The 21,550-nt window shown below is 35.5% G+C and overlaps 1 protein-coding gene and 2 long non-coding RNA genes across 15 annotated transcripts; 1 reads left to right on the top strand and 2 right to left on the bottom strand.

Moving 5' to 3' along the window:
• Positions 1-1,443: 1,443 nt before the first annotated feature.
• Positions 1,444-19,638, bottom strand: LOC103410751 (uncharacterized). 13 transcript variants are annotated; one of them, XM_070826816.1, is made up of 9 exons: positions 19,512-19,638; positions 18,289-18,368; positions 18,124-18,162; positions 17,414-17,500; positions 4,539-4,791; positions 4,045-4,118; positions 3,879-3,917; positions 3,452-3,541; positions 1,444-2,000 (listed from the first exon to the last, which is right to left on the bottom strand). In XM_070826816.1, the coding sequence occupies exons 5-9, from the start codon at positions 4,724-4,726 to the stop codon at positions 1,825-1,827; spliced, it is 567 nt and encodes a 188-aa protein (XP_070682917.1). In that variant the 5' UTR covers positions 4,727-4,791; positions 17,414-17,500; positions 18,124-18,162; positions 18,289-18,368; positions 19,512-19,638; the 3' UTR covers positions 1,444-1,824. The 13 variants fall into 13 exon arrangements, 8 of the variants coding, with proteins under 8 accessions (XP_070682917.1, XP_070682915.1, XP_070682919.1 ...); XR_011583680.1 differs by lacking the exon at positions 4,539-4,791 and having other exon boundaries at positions 3,879-3,971; positions 18,289-18,560; positions 19,512-19,613; XR_011583681.1 differs by lacking the exon at positions 4,539-4,791 and having other exon boundaries at positions 18,289-18,560; positions 19,512-19,613.
• LOC139198312 (uncharacterized) lies at positions 4,915-12,718 on the bottom strand. Its single transcript, XR_011583686.1, has 2 exons — positions 12,550-12,718; positions 4,915-5,689 (listed from the first exon to the last, which is right to left on the bottom strand). It is a non-coding gene; the product is annotated as an uncharacterized lncRNA (long non-coding RNA).
• LOC139198311 (uncharacterized) lies at positions 12,631-13,708 on the top strand. The gene is made up of 3 exons (XR_011583685.1): positions 12,631-12,772; positions 13,005-13,086; positions 13,487-13,708. It is a non-coding gene; the product is annotated as an uncharacterized lncRNA (long non-coding RNA).
• Positions 19,639-21,550: the final 1,912 nt, after the last annotated feature.

The following is a 21,550-nucleotide window of genomic DNA, read 5'->3' as shown; positions in this document are numbered from 1 at the left end:
CCATTTGCAAGGCGCGTGGGTGCGGTGCGGCGTTGGGAGCACGTTAGATCTAGCCCGAGGGGATTGTGGCGCAGCTTGGGCCTGCCATGCGCGTTGGGCCTGCCCTGCTAGGGCAGCGGCTTGGGCCGGCTCATATAGTTCCAATTCAATCCTTTCAGTTCACATGCTTCATGATACATTGGTGATTAAAAAAAAAAAGATTTTGGTCACAAATGGTTGTTTGGCAGTCTTGAAGCGAGGTACGAGAAAAAATTGAGTTTTTTCCATTACAATTTCACATAAGAAGCTTATCACGACGTGCTCGGGGAACCATGTCTAAATATTCTAAACACCTGTTTGCGTCGTCCACCAAACAAACAACATAAGATACATTCAGGAGTCATTCACTGAACAACTACATTAACATTCGGACCATAAGAAATGCATGCAAAGGGAGGAGTTTAGTCAACCAAGGCCGAACGCACCTCATTTCATTTTGTTCATGAGGTTTTATCATCGATTTACAACACATATATAAACATCCAAATTCCAACCTAAATTTCTCACTTTTTTTTTTCAAGATTCAAAAGAACTTTGAGGCATGCGTGTTGTGATTTCAAAATTGGATTGGATCACAATTTTCAAATTTGAACTTTTAGGCATATCTGAAATTATGAAACGTAATTCAGAATTTCATATATTTTATAAGCTTTTGAATACTGTATACTACTCGAGTGAAAAAAAAATTAAGTTTCTAACTATATTTTGTTTCGACGCTTACCTTTGTAGCATGCTTTAAGCCCTTGTTGGTACTTCTCCAAGCTCCGTCCTACAAGCTCCATGCTCCAAGTTTCTTCCCCTTGATCTTCCTTGCATGTGTTCTCCAAGGTTCCAACTTAGGAACCCTCTAATGTTCGACACCTATGGAAGTAGTGGATGAGAGAAAAGAGACATGTTTCATGTTCTCTTGCACTACCAGCAATGACCATTTGTTCGACAAACAGTATTTCGTTGGGCAAATAACCTTTACCCAACGGAATGCAAACATTTGTTGGGACAAAACAGTCCACGCCTTGGTTTGTGCAAGGGCATTTGTTCGACAATCTGTTTTCGACAAGCAATGCTTTAGTCGTCGGGTATAGGAGAACCAATATTTTGCAATGGCTCAAAGCACCTTTAATGGTATTATGAAAATTAAAGTGGGCAAAATCGTACTATAAATGCTAACGTAAAATGTTGCCTACTCAATTGTCTCATAAAAAAAGTTCGTCGCTCCAATGAAACAGGCAAAACTTACATGACACATCCGATTTACCCATGAATTGCCAAGAAATGCCACAAAAACTAAAGCGTCATGATCAGTTAATTAGTAATTGAGTTTGAGAGCATCATAATGTCATCATACCAACCATTTAATTTACTAGCACAAAAATTCATAAGCAATGATAAGGGCAATGAAACAAGTTAAAAAAAGGTAAGGTTCCCTTCTTTATATATACAGAACCATCTACTGCAAATAACACCGTATCATTAGATTCATTACACCCAAAATGATGCGCTTACAAGACTTGTAAACATAACAACTACAGGGACTCGATCTTCCTCCTACTATGAGAACCAATCATCTTCATCCAGCAGCACCTCAGTCCCAACAAACTTACCACTAGTTACTCACCAAGAAAAGGTCTGGACCAATTCACTATTTTGGCATGGACTCGCATTCTTCAGTCTAGTGGCTACAGTAATCCTCACACCAATCACAGTACTTCAAAATAGCACGTCCTTCATAGTCTACATTAAGCTCACCTTCGTGCTCAGAAACTTGCTCACCACATTCTGTGCAAACTATATCACAGTGTTCCCCAACATGAGCGCCCTTTGGGACCAAAACAAAGTATGGGCAATTGTGACTTTGTGGTCCTCAACTTCCTCACAACAAACTTCACAGTAGTTACGCTTTTTTCGCAGTTGGAGTCGAGCCATTGCGTCTCCAATCGCCTCTTGTATACCTTCCTCTTCATCTACTTGTTTAAAGTTTCATTTTTAGAATACAAAATAAGAATATTAATAACAATTAGTAACACTTTTTGCTACAAAAACATGAATGCATGTCTAAACTAAATTGAGTTGTAAAACATCATATCCTTATGGGGACAACTTTTATAATGAGCACTTGGGCTCATACACGTTTTTGCTAACTTTTCTAATGAGCACTTGGGCTCATAAACGCTTTTGCTACAAGTACATCCCCTAGAAACACGTTAGGAGATTGCAAAGCCATGCCACCTAACTTGAAAGCAAAACTAAAGAAGTGCAGGCATAACCAAAAGCTAAGAGAAAATTACAAGAATGACAGACACTTTCGCAGCGAATTCTACTCAATTAACCAACTATTAACTACTGAAGCACACAAAAATAGTGTGAATACACTAGAAATACACTAGAAATACACTAGAACAAGACTACACATTAACTACTCAAGCACTAGAAAAGTAGTGCGACTACACTACAAAGACACTAAACAAAGGACTATTCAGGATCATAGATGTAAGGGTGGGTTCGGTTTAAATCGATTCGGTTTTTTGCCAAAACCGAAACCAAACCGAAATTTCAGTTCGGTTCGGTTCGGTTTTTTGCCAAAACCGAAACCAAACCGAAATTTTAGTTCGGTTAACCTTGAAATTTTAAATTTTAACATATCCAACACAATCATAACATAAGCATTATAACTAGAATCAAAGACAATGAAAATAAACATTTAAAGTTGAACTAAAATCATCAATCAAGTCTTCCAAAGTCCAAACTAACAACCTCACAACACAAAAATCGTACAAATGACTTAGAAAAGTTAAATTGTATGATGTTGTTCAAAGATCAAGGTTGTTTGCTTGTAACTGGATGTTGACAACTTGATTAGTAAAAAAGTAATGCGTGGGTGGATTTATTTAGTATGTATTGGATTCTTTTCCATCACAAATTACCCAAGTAATCTACCCGAAATAAATGTTTATGGATTTTGTTACATGTTATATGAGAGTAAATTTGGAAAAGAAAGCTGAGGCAAAAGTAGACAGTGCTATGGAGATGGATGTAGGTACTTTAGGAGGAGGTTTGGTTCCGAAACCTTATATGGGGGATAAATAATAGGTTAGGGTTTAGAGTTTTTACAGGCTTTTTTTTTTTAATATTTTGAGCTTAAAGTTTGGCAACACATTGGGTTTAGCACATTTTAACTTAAAAATTGGGTTTAGAAAATAATACCCAAAACAAATAATTAAATAAAAAAATTAATTTAATTAATTCGGTTTGGTTCGGTTTTTTCAATTCGGTTCGGTTTTTTCGTTCGGTTCGGTTTGGTTTTTGATTTTTTTCGGTTTTTGGTTTTTTGAACCCACCCGTACATAGATGCATTCATATTCTTCATTAGGGAGAAAATGAGGATTTAATACTAAAACAAAAATCAAAAGCATACCACCACAATTCTGGCCAATGTAGTCATCATCATCATCGAACCAACTTGGTTTTGGTTTGAGGGTAGCTTTAGATTTGCCCATTACTTCATCTGTGAGAGAGAGAGAGAGAGCGATATATAAGAGGTGGGGTGGTGAGAGGCAGAGCGTAATTGTGATTCTTATAGCTATAGGCGAGAGATAGCCAACACTGGGTTTTGGAAATTTAAATAACTCTTTTCAAATATAAAGCATCTCCAAGAGACTCTTTAAAAACAGATTAGCTAATTATTTTAGCATAACCCCAACAAAACCAAACCTTGATCTGAAACTGATTTTCTCACACATATCGTCGTATACCCCCAGTGGTTTCTATAACACAATAACATATCTAACCAAAGATTATAACACTGAATTGAAAATTAGCCAAATGAAGAATCAAAAGCATACCATCATCGACCATGGTTGCTTCGTCGAACATGGCTTCGTCTGAGAGAGAATAGAGGAGATAGACAGGAGAGCGATAGAAATCGAGTTAGGGTTCTGCATTAGGGTGTTAGAGCGTAAATTAACAACTATAAAAAATGGAAAAATTCTAGATAATCACAAATGATACCATTAGGGTTCTGCATCTGGACGTTCGCATCGATCGCCACTCCATGGATCTTGCTCCAGCGTCGTAACTGGAGGCTGTGGGAGAGGGAGAGAGAACTTTAGCGAACGATATTGGGGTTCGGCAATTTCTGACTTACAATTTTTGTTTTCTGGGTTGAATGCATTTTATAGCACAAGGTTTCGGGGTGATTTGTAAAACGATCCACAAGTTTCAATTTTTGCATATTATACCACCAGACTTTTAAATTGCATCAATTTAACTTATTCGTCAATTTTAACGTCTAATTAGAGACTTGGCCCGTAATTTTCAGCACGCCTTGCCCGTTAATTTCACCTGCAGAGATCACGGTGCCATGTAGGGACATTCTTGTATGTCGACCTAGCGGTAACGTCAAACATGATGATTGCATATCGCCCATGAATGCTGCATATTTCAATGAAGAATTATAGGTGTTCATTAGGAGGCATCCATCATGATTGTTTAGTTTTACTCACTCCACTAGTTCTTCATTGGCCTCCTGGAAATCATGCATCCAACTGAAAGTGTTGTGAATTAAAGCCATAGGAATGCATGCTTGACGGGGCATCCATATGCGAATGACTGGCAAAGGCGAAGGCGCCGAGTTTGCCCTCAGAAGCATTAATCTTGGAGGTAGTTTCACAATGACTGGCATTGGCATCATTTCTCTCTAACATTGATTGATTCTTGTATGGCAAATCTACTACTGCTGCTGCTGCTGCTGCTGCTCTGATTATGCCAAGTCCAATGCTTGATTAGTTTTTCTCCTCTAATGTTTTGCCAATCTCATGCTTGGGATGGAGGGGGATGCTATGACAAATTAATGTACTACTGTATCATAATCTCATAGAGTTAGTTAAACAAGGCTGTTACTGTTGGCTGCCAACTTTTCATGAACTCCAACAGAGAATATGAAAGGCTGGCAATGTGAGAGTTGTTTCTTCATCCATGGGACTCAAGAGATTGTCGGACATTTTCATGGTCTTGTACAAGGAACATGGATACACAGCAAATCATACGTAACGAAAGGAACAAGAAATTCAAGTAATCAACATAGGAAGCAACAAGCATTGGCATTGAAGAATTGAAACAAGAAATTCAATTCGTAACAAGAACTTCAAGTAATCAACAGAGGTTCCACTTTTAATACTACCATCTGTAACAAACAGTGGCATTGAAGACCTGAAACAAGTACTTCACAGGGCCACACTACTAGAAAAAGGGCTATAGGACACCATTGTAAAGACACCATTTGCTATCCGTGTCGATGTAAAAAAGAATACCGCTGTTGTTTATTTTTGGTGTCTTTTAAGCTGAGGTTGGTGGCTTTTAAGTTGAGAGCCACCGTTGATCGGTGCTAAGCTAACCCTTTCGTGCAAAATACAATTAAAATTTTAAATTTAAAAAAAAAATTAAAAAAATAAACTGAAAATAAAAGGCTATTAATGTTCTCTCCCCTTTAACAAACGACAAACTCCTCTCCTACATTCTCTCTCCTCTCTTCCCCCATCATTCTGTCTCTCCTCCCTTCCCCATTCAGTCTCTCCTCCCTCCCGTATCCTCTCTCCCCCTCTTCTCACGAGACAGCGCCGCCGTCCACCGGTCGCCAATGACCGTCATATTATACCTACATAGGCCTGGCAATTCCTGACACGACCCGATAACCCGACACGACACGACCGGAAATTAACAGGTGTTTGAGTCGACACGATAACGAATCGGGTATTATCGGGTAACCCGATAAGCACCTGTTAAGATAACGGGTTGGTTCGGGTATACACGTGGGTAACACGATACACGATAAGCAGAATATTAATTTAATAATTTTATAACCCTAAAAAATACTATAATAATTATATATATTAATTTAACAATTTTATACCCCTAAAAAGTTTAAAACTATAATAATTATATATATATATATATATATATTAAATTTTAAATTAAATTTTATACCCCTAAAAAAACTATAATAATTATACTTACAAAATAAATAGATTTAAATTTACATAATAAATAAATATATATATATATATAAGAAAATATATATATATATATATATATATATATATATAATATACACACCATTGAACTTGATGGGATACACGAAACTAACTTCAACGATCAAACCGTCAAACTTGTTTGTATATGCTTCGAGATCGCATATGCCAAAAATCACAAAAAACAAACATTCACAGATCAAGTAATGAGACAAAACTTTTCGACGGTTATAAAACAAAAAATCACGATTTAACGGTTATTTTAACTTCGATTTTGATGATTTTTTACAACTACACTTGTTGACCCTATACGAATACAATGAATGAATTCGATCGTCAATTTAAAATATTTACACAAGTGGATACCACAAAATCTTATGTTATACTTAATGAAAAGTATAAATAAACTCTAAGTGTTAGTGAATCTATCGTTTTGATGGGATACGAACTCTATGAAACTAATTTCAATGATCCAACCGTCAATCTTGTTTGTATATGCTTCGAGATCGCATACGCCAAAAATCACAAAAAACAAACATTCAGAGATCAAGTAACAAGACAAAACTTTTCGACGGTTATAAAACAAAAAATCACAATTTAACGGTTATTTTAACTTCGATTTTGATAATTTTTTACAACTACACTTGTTGACCCTATACGAATACAATGAATGAATTCGATCGTTAATTTAAAATATTTACACAAGTGGATACCACAAAATCTTATTTTATACTTAATGAAGGTATAAATAAACTCTAAGTGTTAATGAATCTATCGTTTTGATGAGATACAAATTCTATGAAACTAATTTCAATGATCAAACCGTCAAACTTGTTTGTATATGTTTCGAGATCGCATACGCCAAAAATCACAAAAAAAAAACATTCAGAGATCAAGTAATGAGACAAAACTTTTCGACGGTTATAAAACAAAAAATCACGATTTAACGGTTATTTTAACTTCGATTTTGATGATTTTTTACAACTACACTTGTTGACCCTATACGAATACAATGAATGAATTCGATCGTCAATTTAAAATATTTACACAAGTGGATACCACAAAATCTTATTTTATACTTAATGAAGGTATAAATAAACTCTAAGTGTTAATGAATCTATCGTTTTGATGAGATACAAATTCTATGAAACTAATTTCAATGATCAAACCGTCAAACTTGTTTGTATATGCTTCGAGATCGCATACGCCAAAAATCACAAAAAAAAAACATTCAGAGATCAAGTAATGTGACAAAACTTTTCGACGGTTATAAAACAAAAAATCACAATTTAACGGTTATTTTAACTTCGATTTTGATGATTTTTTACAACCACACTTGTTGACCCTATACGAATACAATGGATGAATTCGATCGTCAATTTAAAATATTTACACAAGTGGATACCACAAAATCTTATTTTATACTTAATGAAGGTATAAATAAACTCTAAGTGTTAATGAATCTATCGTTTTGATGAGATACAAATTCTATGAAACTAATTTCAATGATCAAACCGTCAAACTTGTTTGTATATGCTTCGAGATCGCATACGCCAAAAATCACAAAAAAAAAACATTCAGAGATCAAGTAATGTGACAAAACTTTTCGACGGTTATAAAACAAAAAATCACGATTTAACGGTTATTTTAACTTCGATTTTGATGATTTTTTACAACCACACTTGTTGACCCTATACGAATACAATGGATGAATTCGATCGTCAATTTAAAATATTTACACAAGTGGATACCACAAAATCTTATTAAGCGTTAGTGAATCTATATATTAAATTAAATTTAAAAAATTGGTGGCCATTAGATTGGCTGAGATTTAATCTCAGCTGTCCATTATGCATTAGGTATTTAGGTTGGACTTTGGAGACTATCCTCTTCTGCTTTTCTCTTCACTGCCGCAGACAGACCCCTGCTTCTCTCGGCCCTCCCCTGGTTCTCTCTCTGAACTTCATCCTCTTCCGTGTAAGTTCTTTCTCTGAACTTCTCATCTGCCCAATATTGTATTTTGTATGTGTTGACCCTAGAAATTACAAGCCTACGTGGCGCGCAGGCCGAATATATTCTAAGCTAACTACGTCCTTCGGTGATTGCGGGGCGTGCCAACTCGTCGACCGAGGCTCGGCCGAGGAGTAAATTTGATGATGCTGCGTTGGGTCGCGCTACTGACTTCTGCGTCTTGCGATTGCGGCCGAGAAAGGAACGCGTCTCGGCCTCTTGGGTTCTCGAGCCTGAAGACAAGGCTGCTATTTCTTACAAAGTTCACGAACCGAATTCGGCTTACAATGTGCCGAATGTAATAACTGTAACACCTCACCTCGCCGAGAAGGCTAATGAGATGACCTCGACCAACAAGGATTCGAAAACCCTTCTCGACCGAGACTTGGATAGGCAATCGACCGTTCTCGCCGCAGTGCTGTTGATGCCAACGGAAGATACTGCGAGACCGACCGACTCTACGGTGACAGAGCTATCTATGCCGACTTAAGATATCACCGGTTGCTTCCACAGTGCTGTTGATGCCAACGGAAGATGTGTCAGCGAAAAAGGAAAAGAAAAAGATCTCAAGTTGTGAGAGTTTGCGCAGGGCAATTTTTGTGTTGATTTGCAGGGGTCTCCTCTTCGTTGCTACTGCCTCTGTATTTATAGGGATGTGCTGCCGAGTATTGCGTGAGAATTTCTTGACGTGGATCAGACTCTTATTTCAAATTCCCATATCTGACGTGACTTGATCTTTAAAGGATTTGATCTTTGGTGACGTGGCTTCACCACTTGCTTTCCTCCATCCATCTTCACGGAACCAACCCAAGAAATAAGCATTAAAAACCTAGCCTACCTTATCATCACATCACCAAAAAGACCTACGTTCCTAGGCTTCCTTTAAATGAATATTAAATTCATTTTATCTCATAATTTCATCCCATCCATGCATCATGCATGCATCTCAACAAACCATCTTGATCGATTCCAAGCTACGTGCTCAACAACATTTATCCACCATTTATCACCCACTTTTAAATGGATAATAACAATAAAATACTCCGATGCTCTAATCTACCTCACGTTTAAATCCCAAGAACCCCAAATTAAATAGAACTGTACTGCTCAATTTGAAGATATAATTTGCACCTCATCTTGTACAAGAAAAAATCAAGATAATTTTTTAAACGATAAATATTATGATAAAAATCATAATATTATCCTTTAACAATAAAAATTATCTCCACTTTTCCATCCGACGGTTGAGAACTACGTTTACTCAACGGCCTTGATTACATGGGCCGATGATATAAATTTGGGTCCAAACAGTATGTTAGGGGATATTAATATTATACATGTTGTAGTCAATGTCATTGTCATAAAGATTAATATTGAATTGAACAAATAGTGTGGTGAATATAAAAAATATAAATAAAGCCCTAGGGTGCCATAAACTTGGTGCTGTTTTAGATGCTGATGGTATATATAATATACCAAAAGTTTGAAGTAGATGCTGATGTTTCTTTTTTATATTTCTTGTTGCCTTGATCTGTGTTTGTATGCGTTTGTTGATTTTTATGTGTTTGTTCTGGGATCCCTTTTTTGAAGATGAATTTGTTATCTTATTGGTTGGTTAAGTAGGGGTTGGTTAGTGATTGTAATTTTCATGCAAATTGCTTAGTATTGTTTGGTAATTTGCAGTTATGTTTATCTAGAATTGATAATCTTAGTTTTGTTTTTCTTTCTTAAAGCAATGGATGTTGTAGACCAAGATTTTACAAACCTTAGTGATGGAGGGTCGGTGGAAGTTACAATGGGAATACAACCTGATCATGAAAGTGAGAATACAGAAGATACAAATACAAGTCCGGCAAAGAAAAAGGCTAGAGTGATCAAATTAGGTAAGCGAACACTCAGGTCTCCTGTTTGGAAAACTTTCAACAAATTGACTACTATTTTTGAAGATGGTAAAAGTCGTGCTCAATGTAAAGATTGTAAGAAATTGGTAATAGATGATAGTCATCATGGGACGGGTAATATGAATAGACATTTGAAAACATGCCCTGGACCGACTGGTGGATTATTGTCGATGTCTGAATTATGTCCCCAAAACTTTGATCCTGTGGTATTCCGAAGCTTATTGGTAGAGGCCATCATCAAGCATAATCTTCCGTTTAGTTTTTCAGAATATGAGGGAATTAGGGCTTTGTTTGCATATATATCTCCTGATATCAAGTTACCGTGTAGAAATACAATTAAAGCTTGTGTGTTGAGGATGTTCAAAAATGAAAAACAAAAGCTTCATAATTTGTTAGGCTCAGTTGAAGGTAGAATTTGTTTGACATCAGACTTATGGACCTCACAATGCACTGATGGGTATCTTGCTCTTACTGCTCATTTTGTAGACAAAGATTGGAAATTGCATAAAAGAATTTTAAGTTTTTGTCACATGCCTCCTCCGCATACTGGTGTTGCAATATCTGAGAAAATTAATGCATTGGTGACTGGGTGGGGGATTGAGAAGAAGTTATTTTCTATTACTTTGGATAATGCTTCTTCAAATATTTCTTTTGTTAGCATTTTGAAGAATCAATTGAATCTTAGAAGTCTTCTTGTGATGAATGGTGAGTTCTTTCATGTGCGTTGTTGTGCTCATGTTTTGAATTTGATAGTCCAAGATGGACTTAAAGAAATTGATTCTTCGGTGATAAAGATTCGTGAATGCATCAAGTATATAAAGGGCTCTGAGGCTAGGAAACTAAAGTTTTATGAATGTGTTAGACAAGTGGGAATATTGGATAGTAGGAGAGGTTTGAGACAAGATGTCCCTACTAGATGGAACTCAACCTATATTATGCTAGATAGTGCAATTTTCTATCGATATGCTTTGATTCATTTAGGGTTGAGTGATTCCAATTTTAGTAGTTGTCCTTCTTCTGAAGAGTGGGATAAAATAGTGAAGATTTCCAAGTATTAGGGGTACTTTTATGAGGTTACATGCTTATTCTCTGGGACAAAGTACCCCACATCAAATTTGTTCTTCCCTAAGGTGTTCGTAATCCAACTTCAAATTAAAACAGCCATGAATGACTCTGAAAGTTTCATGAATAAGATGGGGACTTGCATGTACATGAAGTTTGAGAAGTATTGGTCAGAGTACAGCTTGATTTTGGCAATTGCAATCATCTTAGACCCTCGTTATAAATTGCATTTTGTGGATTGGGCTTACACAAAGCTTCATGGTGTGAATTCGGTCGAATTTACAAAGGTTAATGACAAATTGAATGTTCTTTTTGGTGTGTACTTGGAAAAACTTTCGCATCTTGATAATTCAAATACTCCAGTGAATTCAATGCCTAATCGTCAAACAAAATATGGAGATGTTCTCTTTGAGGTAACATAAGTTTGTTTTTATTTACTTTATATATTTGTAGTAGTAGTACTATGATGCATGATTCTTATTACGTTTTTCGTTTTTGTTTTTTATGATGTAGGATTTTGATAATAATTACGATGGTTCAAGTTCGATTGAAAAAAATGAGTTGCAAAAGTATTTGGAGGATAAAAGAATAGATAGAAAAGTAGACATAGATGTCCTTTCTTGGTGGCAAAAGGAGCGTTTTCATTATCCGATACTTTCTCAGTTAGCACGAGATGTGTTAACAATTCCCATTTCAACTGTTGCATCAGAATCTGCATTTAGTATTGGGGGTAGAGTACTAGATCAGTATCGTAGTTCATTGTTACCAGAAACAGTTCAAGCTTTGTTGTGCACACGAGATTGGCTATTTGGAAAAGGAGGTAATATATTTTTATATGGTATAATACTATTGTTTTATTTCTTTTCATAATTATTTTGGTAAACTTCTCATAATTTGAATGGTTTTTAATGTTTGGTTTTTCTATACTTAGTTTATGCGGAAGAGAGTTCTGACGTGGAAAACCTTACCGAAAACATCATCAACATAACTCTTGAAGACAATAGATCAAGCCAAAGTTCCAATACAATTTCCCCATGATGATTGATGAAAATTGAGGATTTTGTAAAAGAAATAACATGCAAACTTTGAGTTCCATTGACAAGGTTTAAACTTTTGAGAAAGGCTTCACAACCTTGAAAACAAAAACTCTTTCATTTTGCATATCCTTGCACATTTAATATTTTGTAATATACTAGTGTATGAATATTTTTTTTATTAGGCTCTTATTTTCGAGTGCAGATGTAGTACTTAAATGACAAATATGTTTTAATGTTTTGAAGTAATATTTATGTGGTAATGAGTGGAATGTGCAAATTTAAGAAAAATATATATTTTCTTAACGGGTCATAACGGGTCATAACGGGTCGGGTCACTTTACCCGTTGGGTAAAGTGACCCGACCTGTTAGGACCCGTTAAGATAACAGGTGTGACACGACACGACCCGTTAAGATAACAGGTGTTACACGAAAACGACACGAACACGACAGACACGACCCGTTTGCCAGGCCTATACCTACATAATCCTCTTCCCGTCCTCTTTCCAATCCCCAAGTTAGTTTCTACAAATTCGTGGCCGAATTTCCTTAATTTCAGATCTAATAAACGGTGACCGCGGGTCTTCCGGCCAAGCCTGCCGGAGTTGGACCTCCGACGGTCTTGAGTACCACGTTGGGATGTTTTCCTTTGTCGATAAGGACTAATTGGAGCCTGGGTGGGCGATTTTGATGCGTAATATGGTAATTGGAATTCTGGGTTTTATGGTTTTTGATTGGGTTGATATTATTTGGTTGTTGATACTTTTCTGTTAATGTTTAGCTTTTGTTGGTTCAAAAATTGAAACTTGGAGAAATTTTGATGAGAACTTGTTAAGGATTGGTTAACCATGAGTTTACATGCAAGGGTTAAGTGATTGAAACAGTTTTTTTTATTTTAATACTAATGATTTTTCTTTGCTTGATGTAATTAAAGATCAAGTAGCACTCCATTGACAGTCAAGGGGTGGAAAGAATTAACTATGGAGGAGAAGACGGAAATTGCGAATGGTTTGAAGGTGAGTTAGCAAGTTCTTTGGCAATAATTTTATTTATCTGATTAAAGTTTGATAAAAAGTTGAATTGTGGAAGTATGTTTATTTATTAATTTGAGTGTGGGTGTAATACCCGGTGAAGAAGTAAGTTGTTAATGTTCCACTTCTTAATTTGTTACTTGTTCTAGTAGCTGTAATTATTATTGAAATATACATATATACATTGTTGTGAAATACTATTTAACATATATACATTGTTGTGAAATACTATTTAACATATGTGATTACTCTGTAATGTCTGATAGCTCTTCTTGTACTCTATGTTTGTAGTCTAGAAACTGGAAAACTATTTGTTTTTAGTGTTTGTTTTATGCTTGAAATATGCTTCAATTTTGATTTGCTGTTTTTTTTAATATGTTTCAAGGTTAGAGAAAGCTGATTGAGGGATCATGACAACTATAAGAATAGAGTGCCCTGTTTTGGAGCCAAGTTCTGGTAATTTCTTATCATCGTTACTTGCTACTACTCCATAATTAGTCTGGTAGTATTATCATGGAATTTATTTTTATTTATTGTGTTTTGGTTGGTCTTATTTCATTTTTATGTTACATGTAATCTCTTCATAAAGCTAACTCCAATTCTTAGTTTCTCTTTTGGTTTTGGTAATCTTTCATTCTCTAAAGCTCTTTTCGTTGATTTGTGAAATAAATTTGGAGCTTTTACATAAACTGCAGTCTTAATTAAATTTTGTTGTTACCGGTCACAAAAGAGGTCGCACTTGGTGCGATGGCAAGTGCCTTCGCTCATGAGCGGTAGGTCTCGGGTTCGAGACTTGGGAGCAGCCTCTCCATAAATGGGGGTAAGGCTAGCCGACATTCACCTCTCCCAGACCCTGCGTAAAGCGGGAGCCTTGTGCACTGGGTACGACGACCGGTCACAAAAAAGTTGATAGCAAAGGTATCCTTTCGAACTTGATTTTAATTTTTTAAGTTTTTGTTCTTAATTTTTTTATGTATTATTTTTCGGAAACTTCAAGCATCTAATTTGTGCATTATGGTGCACTGTTTTGGTAGAGAACCTACCTGAGGATCATTCAGACCTTAAGAGTATACTTGGTGAAGCTGGAAAGTATGTTCTTTTTCTTCTTTTTCTCCCCATGCTATGACATTACTGTTCTCTTTAGTTTTGGTCATAGCATGGTTTTCAATCTTCCAGTTAAGAGTATACATATGAAGTTGTATTTCATACGATAAAAGTGTAACATCTGTGTCTTTCTATCTCAATCTCGCTCTCAATTGCTTATAATTTTTTTTTTCACATGTTAATCACATTTGCTAATCTTCTGCTATCCAAAACTCTGTCTTCCATCGTTTGTTTTTCCCTTCCTTATATCTGTCACTACTACTGATAATCAAATGTTTTTGTTCAAGTTATTGGTCATGCAAGTCTGCATACCAAATAAAGTTTTCAAGACACTGAAGTTACGGTAAGCCATCATACTTTATAAAGAATTTATAACTTTTAAGTGATTGCAAATTTGGTTGACGATGGAAACTATGAAGATGTAATGGATGTTCGAATTATTGATCCAACCAAAGTGGATATTTGTGTCAATAGAGTCCTCTACATAGGACATGTTCTCTAATTTAGTTGTTGCTTGGTGGCAATTAAGGTTTACTAACAATGTGAGTGTCCACAATTGACAATAGACACCAATGAAAAAGGTGTTTTTTAGCCAAAATTCTAGTAGTCCCATAACCCCTTTAATTCAATTTAGATTGAACAAACTAAGTTCATCTTAAACTTTAACTTCAACAGCACAGAAGAAACAATATTAGATGACCTTGGAGTAGAAGCGATCAATGCTCTGCTAGCAATCCCTTTCACCCTAGCATCCAATTGGAAGTGGACGGTCAACATGCTCGAGTAACTTGTAGCAAGAGCTTCATTTATCGAGAACAATTAAATTTTTTTAAAAAGTTCCTGAACATCTTGCAACATAAATCTTGTACACTTCATAGCCAATTTGCCGTGATAGATACTTGAATCTACGCTCATTCGAAAATCGAACACGAGTTCGTTCATTGTCGACTTCTGCCTTTTGAATTAGTTTAGTAACAGATGATTATTCTTGGAAAACAACTTTTTGAATGTAATAATTGTCACGCAATTTGGCCAAAGGATGACCTTCAAATGCTACAGTCCCATAATCTGGGCAAATGTTATTGACTCCTTTGGCCAAATTGCGTGGCAATTATTACATTCAAAGAGTTGTTTTCCAAGAAGAATCATCTGTTACTAAACTAATTCAAAAGACAGAAGTCGACAGTGAACAAACTCGTGTTCGATTTTCGAAAGAGCGTAGACTCAAGTATCTATCACGGCAAATTGGCTATGAAGTGTACAAGATTTATGTTGCAAGATATTCGGGAACTTTTTTAAAAAAATTTAATTGTTCTCGATGAATGAAGCTCTTGCTACAAGTTACCCGAGCATGTTGACCATCCACTTCCAATTGGATGCTAGGGTGAAAGGGATTGTTAGCAGAGCATTAATCGCTTCTGCTCCAAGGTCATGTAATATTGTTCCTTATGTTGCTGTTGAAGCTAAAGTTTAAGATGAACTTAGTTTGTTGCTTTAGTCTAAACTGAATTAAAGGGGTTATGGCCCTGTGAAGTTATTGTTTCAGTTCTTCAATGCCAATGTTTGTTGCTTTAGTCTAAACTGAATTAAAGGGGTTATAGTCCTTTGTTTAGTGTATTCGCACTACTTTTCTAGTTAATGAGTAGTATTGTTCTAGTGTATTTGCATTATTTTTGTATGCTTTAGTAGTTAATAGTTGGTTAATTGGGTAGAATTCGCTCTCCTACCGTGTTTCTAGGGGACATACTTGTACGAAAAGCGCTTATGAGCTCAAGTGCTCCTTAGAAAGTTGTCCCCATAAGGGTCTAATGTTTTACAACTCAATTTAGTATAGACATGTATTCATGTTTTTGTAGCAAGGAAAGGTCTTACGGGCCTTGAGATAATATGTTATTAATATTCTTATTTTGTATTCTAACAATGAAGCTTTAAACAAGCAGATGAAGAGGAAGGTATACAAAAGGCGATTGGAGACCTAATAGCTCGACTTCAACTACGAAAAAAGTCCAGTTACTGTGAATTTTGTTGTGAGGAAGTTGAGGACCACAAGAGTCATAATTGTCCGTACTTTATTTTGGTCCCAAATGGCGCTCGTGTTGGCGAACACTGTGATATAGTTTGCATAGAATGTGGTGAGCTTAGACATGTATCACAGTGTTTGCCACATTCTGTGCAAACTATATCATAGTGTTCGCCAACACGAGCGCCCTTTGGGACCAAAACAAAGTACGGTCAATTGTGACTCTTGTGGTCCTCAACTTCCTTACAACAAACTTCACAGTAATTGCTCTTTTTTCGCAGTTGGAGTCAAGCCATTGGTCTCTAATCGCCTTTTGTATAATTTCTCTTCATTTGTTTGTTTAAAGTTTCATAATTATAATACAAAATATTAATAACAATAGTAAAATATCATCTCAAGGCCCGTAAGACTTTTTCTTGCTACAAAAACATGAATACACGTATAAACTAAATCCAGTGTTAAAACATCAGACCCTTATGGGACAACTTTTCTAAAGAGCACTTCGGCTCATAAATGCTTCTTCTACATGAACGTCCATTAGAAACACGTTAGGATATTGCAAAGCCATGCCACCTAACTTGAAAAGCAAAATCAACGAAGTGTAGGCATATCCAAAGCTAAGAGAATTACAACAATGATCGAAACTTTCACTGCAAATGAAAGTGTCATTGTTGTAATTTTCTCTTGGTATGCTTGCACTTCGTGGATTTTGCTTTTTCCATGAGTTTATATATATATAATTGTTATTAGCACTTCAAAAATCTTATTCTACACTCTTTACAAGTGTATTTTTCTTTTTAATTATAGAGTTTGGAATGCAAAATGAGATTTTTCGAGTGCCAATAATAATTCCCTATATATATATATATATATATATATATGTTTGTTTGAAATGCATCCATCATGCCTTCCACCTATAACTACAAGTAGGACTTGAAGTGTGCACCATCTCTACTAGCTGTTTACTGTTCATTACCTTACGTTCGGACAAGGGACCACTTTCAAAGTGCCAAGGAACTTTAGACTCGATTACTAGGAATGAATACACTAGAACAAGACACACATTAACTACTTAAGCACTACAAAAGGGAATACACTAAATGAAGGACTATTAAGGATAATAGATGCATTCATATTCATTAGGGAGAAATTGAGGATTTAATACCAAAACAAAAATCAAAAGCATACCATTGAGAATTTGGACAATGTAGTCATCATCATCGAACCAGCTTGGTTTTGGTTGGACTGTAGCTTTAGATTTGGCCATTACTTCATCTGTGTGAGAGAGAGAGCAATTTATAAGAGTTGGGGTGGGTGAATGGTAGAGCATAATTGTGATTCATATAAGCGAGAGAAAACCGACATTGGGTTTCGGAAATTTAAATCACTCTTTTCAAATGTCAAGCATCTCCATGAGACTCCTTAAAAGAACATTAGCTAATTATTTTAGCAAAATCCCAACAAAACCTTGCTCCAATGAATATACACTCTATAAAATGCTTGGTAGTTTAACTTAATGAATAGTAACTCTATAGATAAAGAGAGAATTTCACCAAAGCTAAACAATTTAAAATATTATGGGTTCTTTAAAATAAAGAGTATTGTTGGAGATACTAAGTTAAAGACCAACAAAAATAGGTTTTCGATGCTATTCACTATCTAGTTTAACAAAAAAACTAAAAACCTCTTGGAGATGCTCAACATATCGAACAGAAAAAAAACAAATGTATTACTCTATCAGTCTCCCCCTCCCTAAAACTGATTTTGTCACACGCATCGTCCCTTGCTTGCTGTATACCCCATACGCTTTGTTAGCGTGGTTGCTATAACATTAACATATCTAACCAAAGGTTATAATACTGAATTGAAAATTAGCCAAATGGAGAATAAAAGCATACCATCATCGACCATGGTTGTTTCGTCGAACATGGCTTCGTCTGAGGGAGAATAGAGGAGATAGGCAGGAGAGTGATAGAAATCAAGTTAGGGTTCGACATTAGGGTGTTAGATCGTAAACTAACAATTATAAAAAAGGAAAAAGTCTAGATAAACACAAATCATACCTTTAGGGTTCTGCATCTGGACGTTCGCATCGATAGCTATCAACGGACGCCACTCCATGGAACTTGCTCCTGCGTCGTACCTGGAGGCTGTGGTTTCAGATTGGGATATGATCTTGGACATGGCTTTGTCTGTGAGAGAGAGACAGACAGACAGACAGAGAGCTCGCGCGACAGAACGATAGTTAAGGTTGGGCTTTTGGGTGTGAGCGCAATTTCTTACTTGTATTTTTTTGGGTTGAATGCGCGTTTTATAGCGCAAGTTTGCGGGTGATCTGTAAAATGGTGGCGGAAAAAACCTCCATCAACTGGTAATTTCTTCTTGATAAATTAATTTTGTGTTTGTGATATATATCATGTAACTAATACATAGGTCAATTTAGATGTATTGTGTAATTCATAATCTTTTGGAAAGAAGAACATAAAAAGTTGAGAAAAACAAAAAAAGACATTGGATAAAAATTAAGAGACAACATTGGGTAATTTAATCTTTTTTCCATCACTGGTCGCTCCGATCCATCCATCCGTTTTTTTTTACTTTTTACTATAGTCCATCCATCGTTAAGCATGGTTTGGTTTTGTTGCTCATCTCAACCCACCCCAATTTCAAGAGCCTACTGATATAAAATATTGTACTAATTTACATACATTTAAATTAATTTACCTATTTCAAAAAAAATTAGCTTCAAGGGGTAATGACAATGAAAACTACTACAAAATATATTAGAAATGGTGCAAACAAAAATAGAGAACACCGACCTCGTTGTCATACGTAGCCATACGTAGCCGTACTGCTCCTCGTTGTCATCATCAGTATATGGAGGGACATATGGTGGAAGAATGGAGAGCAATATGGTGCAAGAACAAAACTCAAAGGGCTGGGTGGTTGTAAATGAATCAAGAGGAAATATCGTGGCGGAAAAAAGCTCCATCAATAGGCACAGACTCATCCACCACTTCCACCATATTTCCCTCCATATACTGACAAGGATGACGACAACGACGAGCAGTACAACCACATACGACGATGAGATCGGTATTCTCTATTTTTGTTTGCACCATTTCTAATATATTTTGTAGTAGCTTTCTTTGTCATAACCCCTTGAAACTAATTTTTTAGGAATAGGTAAATTAATTTAAATGTAGATAAATTAGTGCAATATGAAGAAAAAGAGAGTAACTAAACTCAAAGACAATATGAAGAAAGAGAGGGGAACAAAACTCACAGGGCTGGGTGGTTGTTGATGAATCAAGAGGAAATTTAGTGGCGGAAAAAAAACCTCCATTAACCGGCACAGAACCTTCGGACTTTGGTGACTAAAATGCGGAGGAAGGAATGTGGGTGGAGAACATGAAGAAGGTGAAGCCTATTTATATGGGAATCCTGCTCTCGCATTAATCCCCTATCATAATTAATCCTCAGTGTTTGCCATGGTTTCAACTACGAACATTGAGCCCGTTGCCTTTCTTAAGAAAATCCTTTGGCCTTATCAGTCAAAGATTTTACTGATGTACTGTAATGTCAGTGCATTTTAAAAGCATGCGGAAAAGAAATAGAATTCTCACTCATTTTATTTTCCTCATCTTCTCTCATACTTTGTTTTTTATCTTTCTTTTCTTTATAGAAAAATGAACTTAAAATATTAACGTGATTTAATTATAATATTTCAAATTGAAAGACTTTGTTTTTTATCTTTTTTTTCTTTATAAAAAAATTAATTTAAAATATTAATGTAACTTAATTATAATTGTTCAAATTGAAAGGATGAGGTACTTTGCCTGTTAGAGAAAACAGTCAAAAGTGATATGCATGCATACAAGAAAGTCCTACACATGCATTATCTCTTTCTCTCTAAAAAGCATCTGTTGGATGACAGGTAGCAAACAACTATGACCAACTCCATCAGTTTGGACTCAATTCAAATATTTAAGTCTTTTAAACAGTGAACATCATCCAATCATCCGAACCTAAATTTTAGACCTAAATGTATTAATTGTCGTACAGTGATTTTAACCCTAATTTTTTCAGTAAGGATTTTTTTTTTTTTTTTTTTTACTTTGAATTAGGTTATATTAATTTAATTTTACAAAATTTTGACCTAAAAATTAAATTTTGACAAAATTTTCAAGACCGAATAAAACACATCAAACTTCAATATACAAACAACCAACCAAATTTTTATAAACACACCAACCAAACTTCAATATACAAACAACCAACCAAATTTTTATAAACATACCAACCAACCAAATTTCAATAAACGCACCAACCAAACTTCAATGCACGCACCAACCAAACTTCAATATACAAACAACCAACCAAATTTTTATGAACACACCAACCAACCAAATTTCAATAAACACAACAACCAAACTTCAATGCAAGCAGCAACCAAACTTCAATATACAAACAACCAACCAAAACTTCAATATACAAACAACCAACCAAATTTTTATAAACACACCAACCAAACTTCAATATACAAACAACCAACCAAATTTTTATAAACACACCAACCAACCAAATTTCAATAAATGCACCAACCAAACTTCAATATACACACACCAACCAAACAACTTCAATATACACACACCAACCAACCAAATTTCAATAAATGCACCAACCAAACTTCAATATACACACACCAACCAAACAACTTCAATATACACACACCAACCAAACTTCAATATACAAATAACCAACCAACTCCAATACACACATAAACCAAACTTCAATATCCACCAATCAAAAGTCGTTATGTCAGGTACCATATCAAAAATTATGTTGCAGTGTGTTGAATTATCAAAATTTTCAGAGAGTCATACATGCACATGAGGGAATATTTTTCTCACCACTATCAAGTGATGGTGATATTTACCACATTATTTATCACCGTTAGATGAGTTTAGATTCGATATATATATATATATATATATATATATATAGTGGATAGATATAAATATCAAAATTTAATCACATCCAATGATAATAAGTAGGTTGGTGAGCATTATCACCCCCTCAAGGTAGCGATAAAAGATACAATCCAAAAAAAAGACCCAATTCAGTGGGACCCCTGGCAAAAATAGTGCTAAAAAGGGTGTTAGCTGTACATGCAAGTGGCAGGCAACGACTATGAAATAACGCGTACGTACTCTTTAGAATAATGCTAGGGAGACCAAATCTTTAAATTAAATTTGCAAACCAAATGATATATCATCAATAGGAAATAAGCACCTTAAATCGACACTTAAGCAACAATCAAAT

Source organism: Malus domestica, chromosome 08 (genome assembly GCF_042453785.1).
Source record: "Malus domestica chromosome 08, GDT2T_hap1".
Lineage (NCBI taxonomy): Eukaryota > Viridiplantae > Streptophyta > Magnoliopsida > Rosales > Rosaceae > Malus > Malus domestica.
Note: the sequence above shows the minus strand (reverse complement) of the source record. Positions and strands in the feature narration are given on the sequence as shown.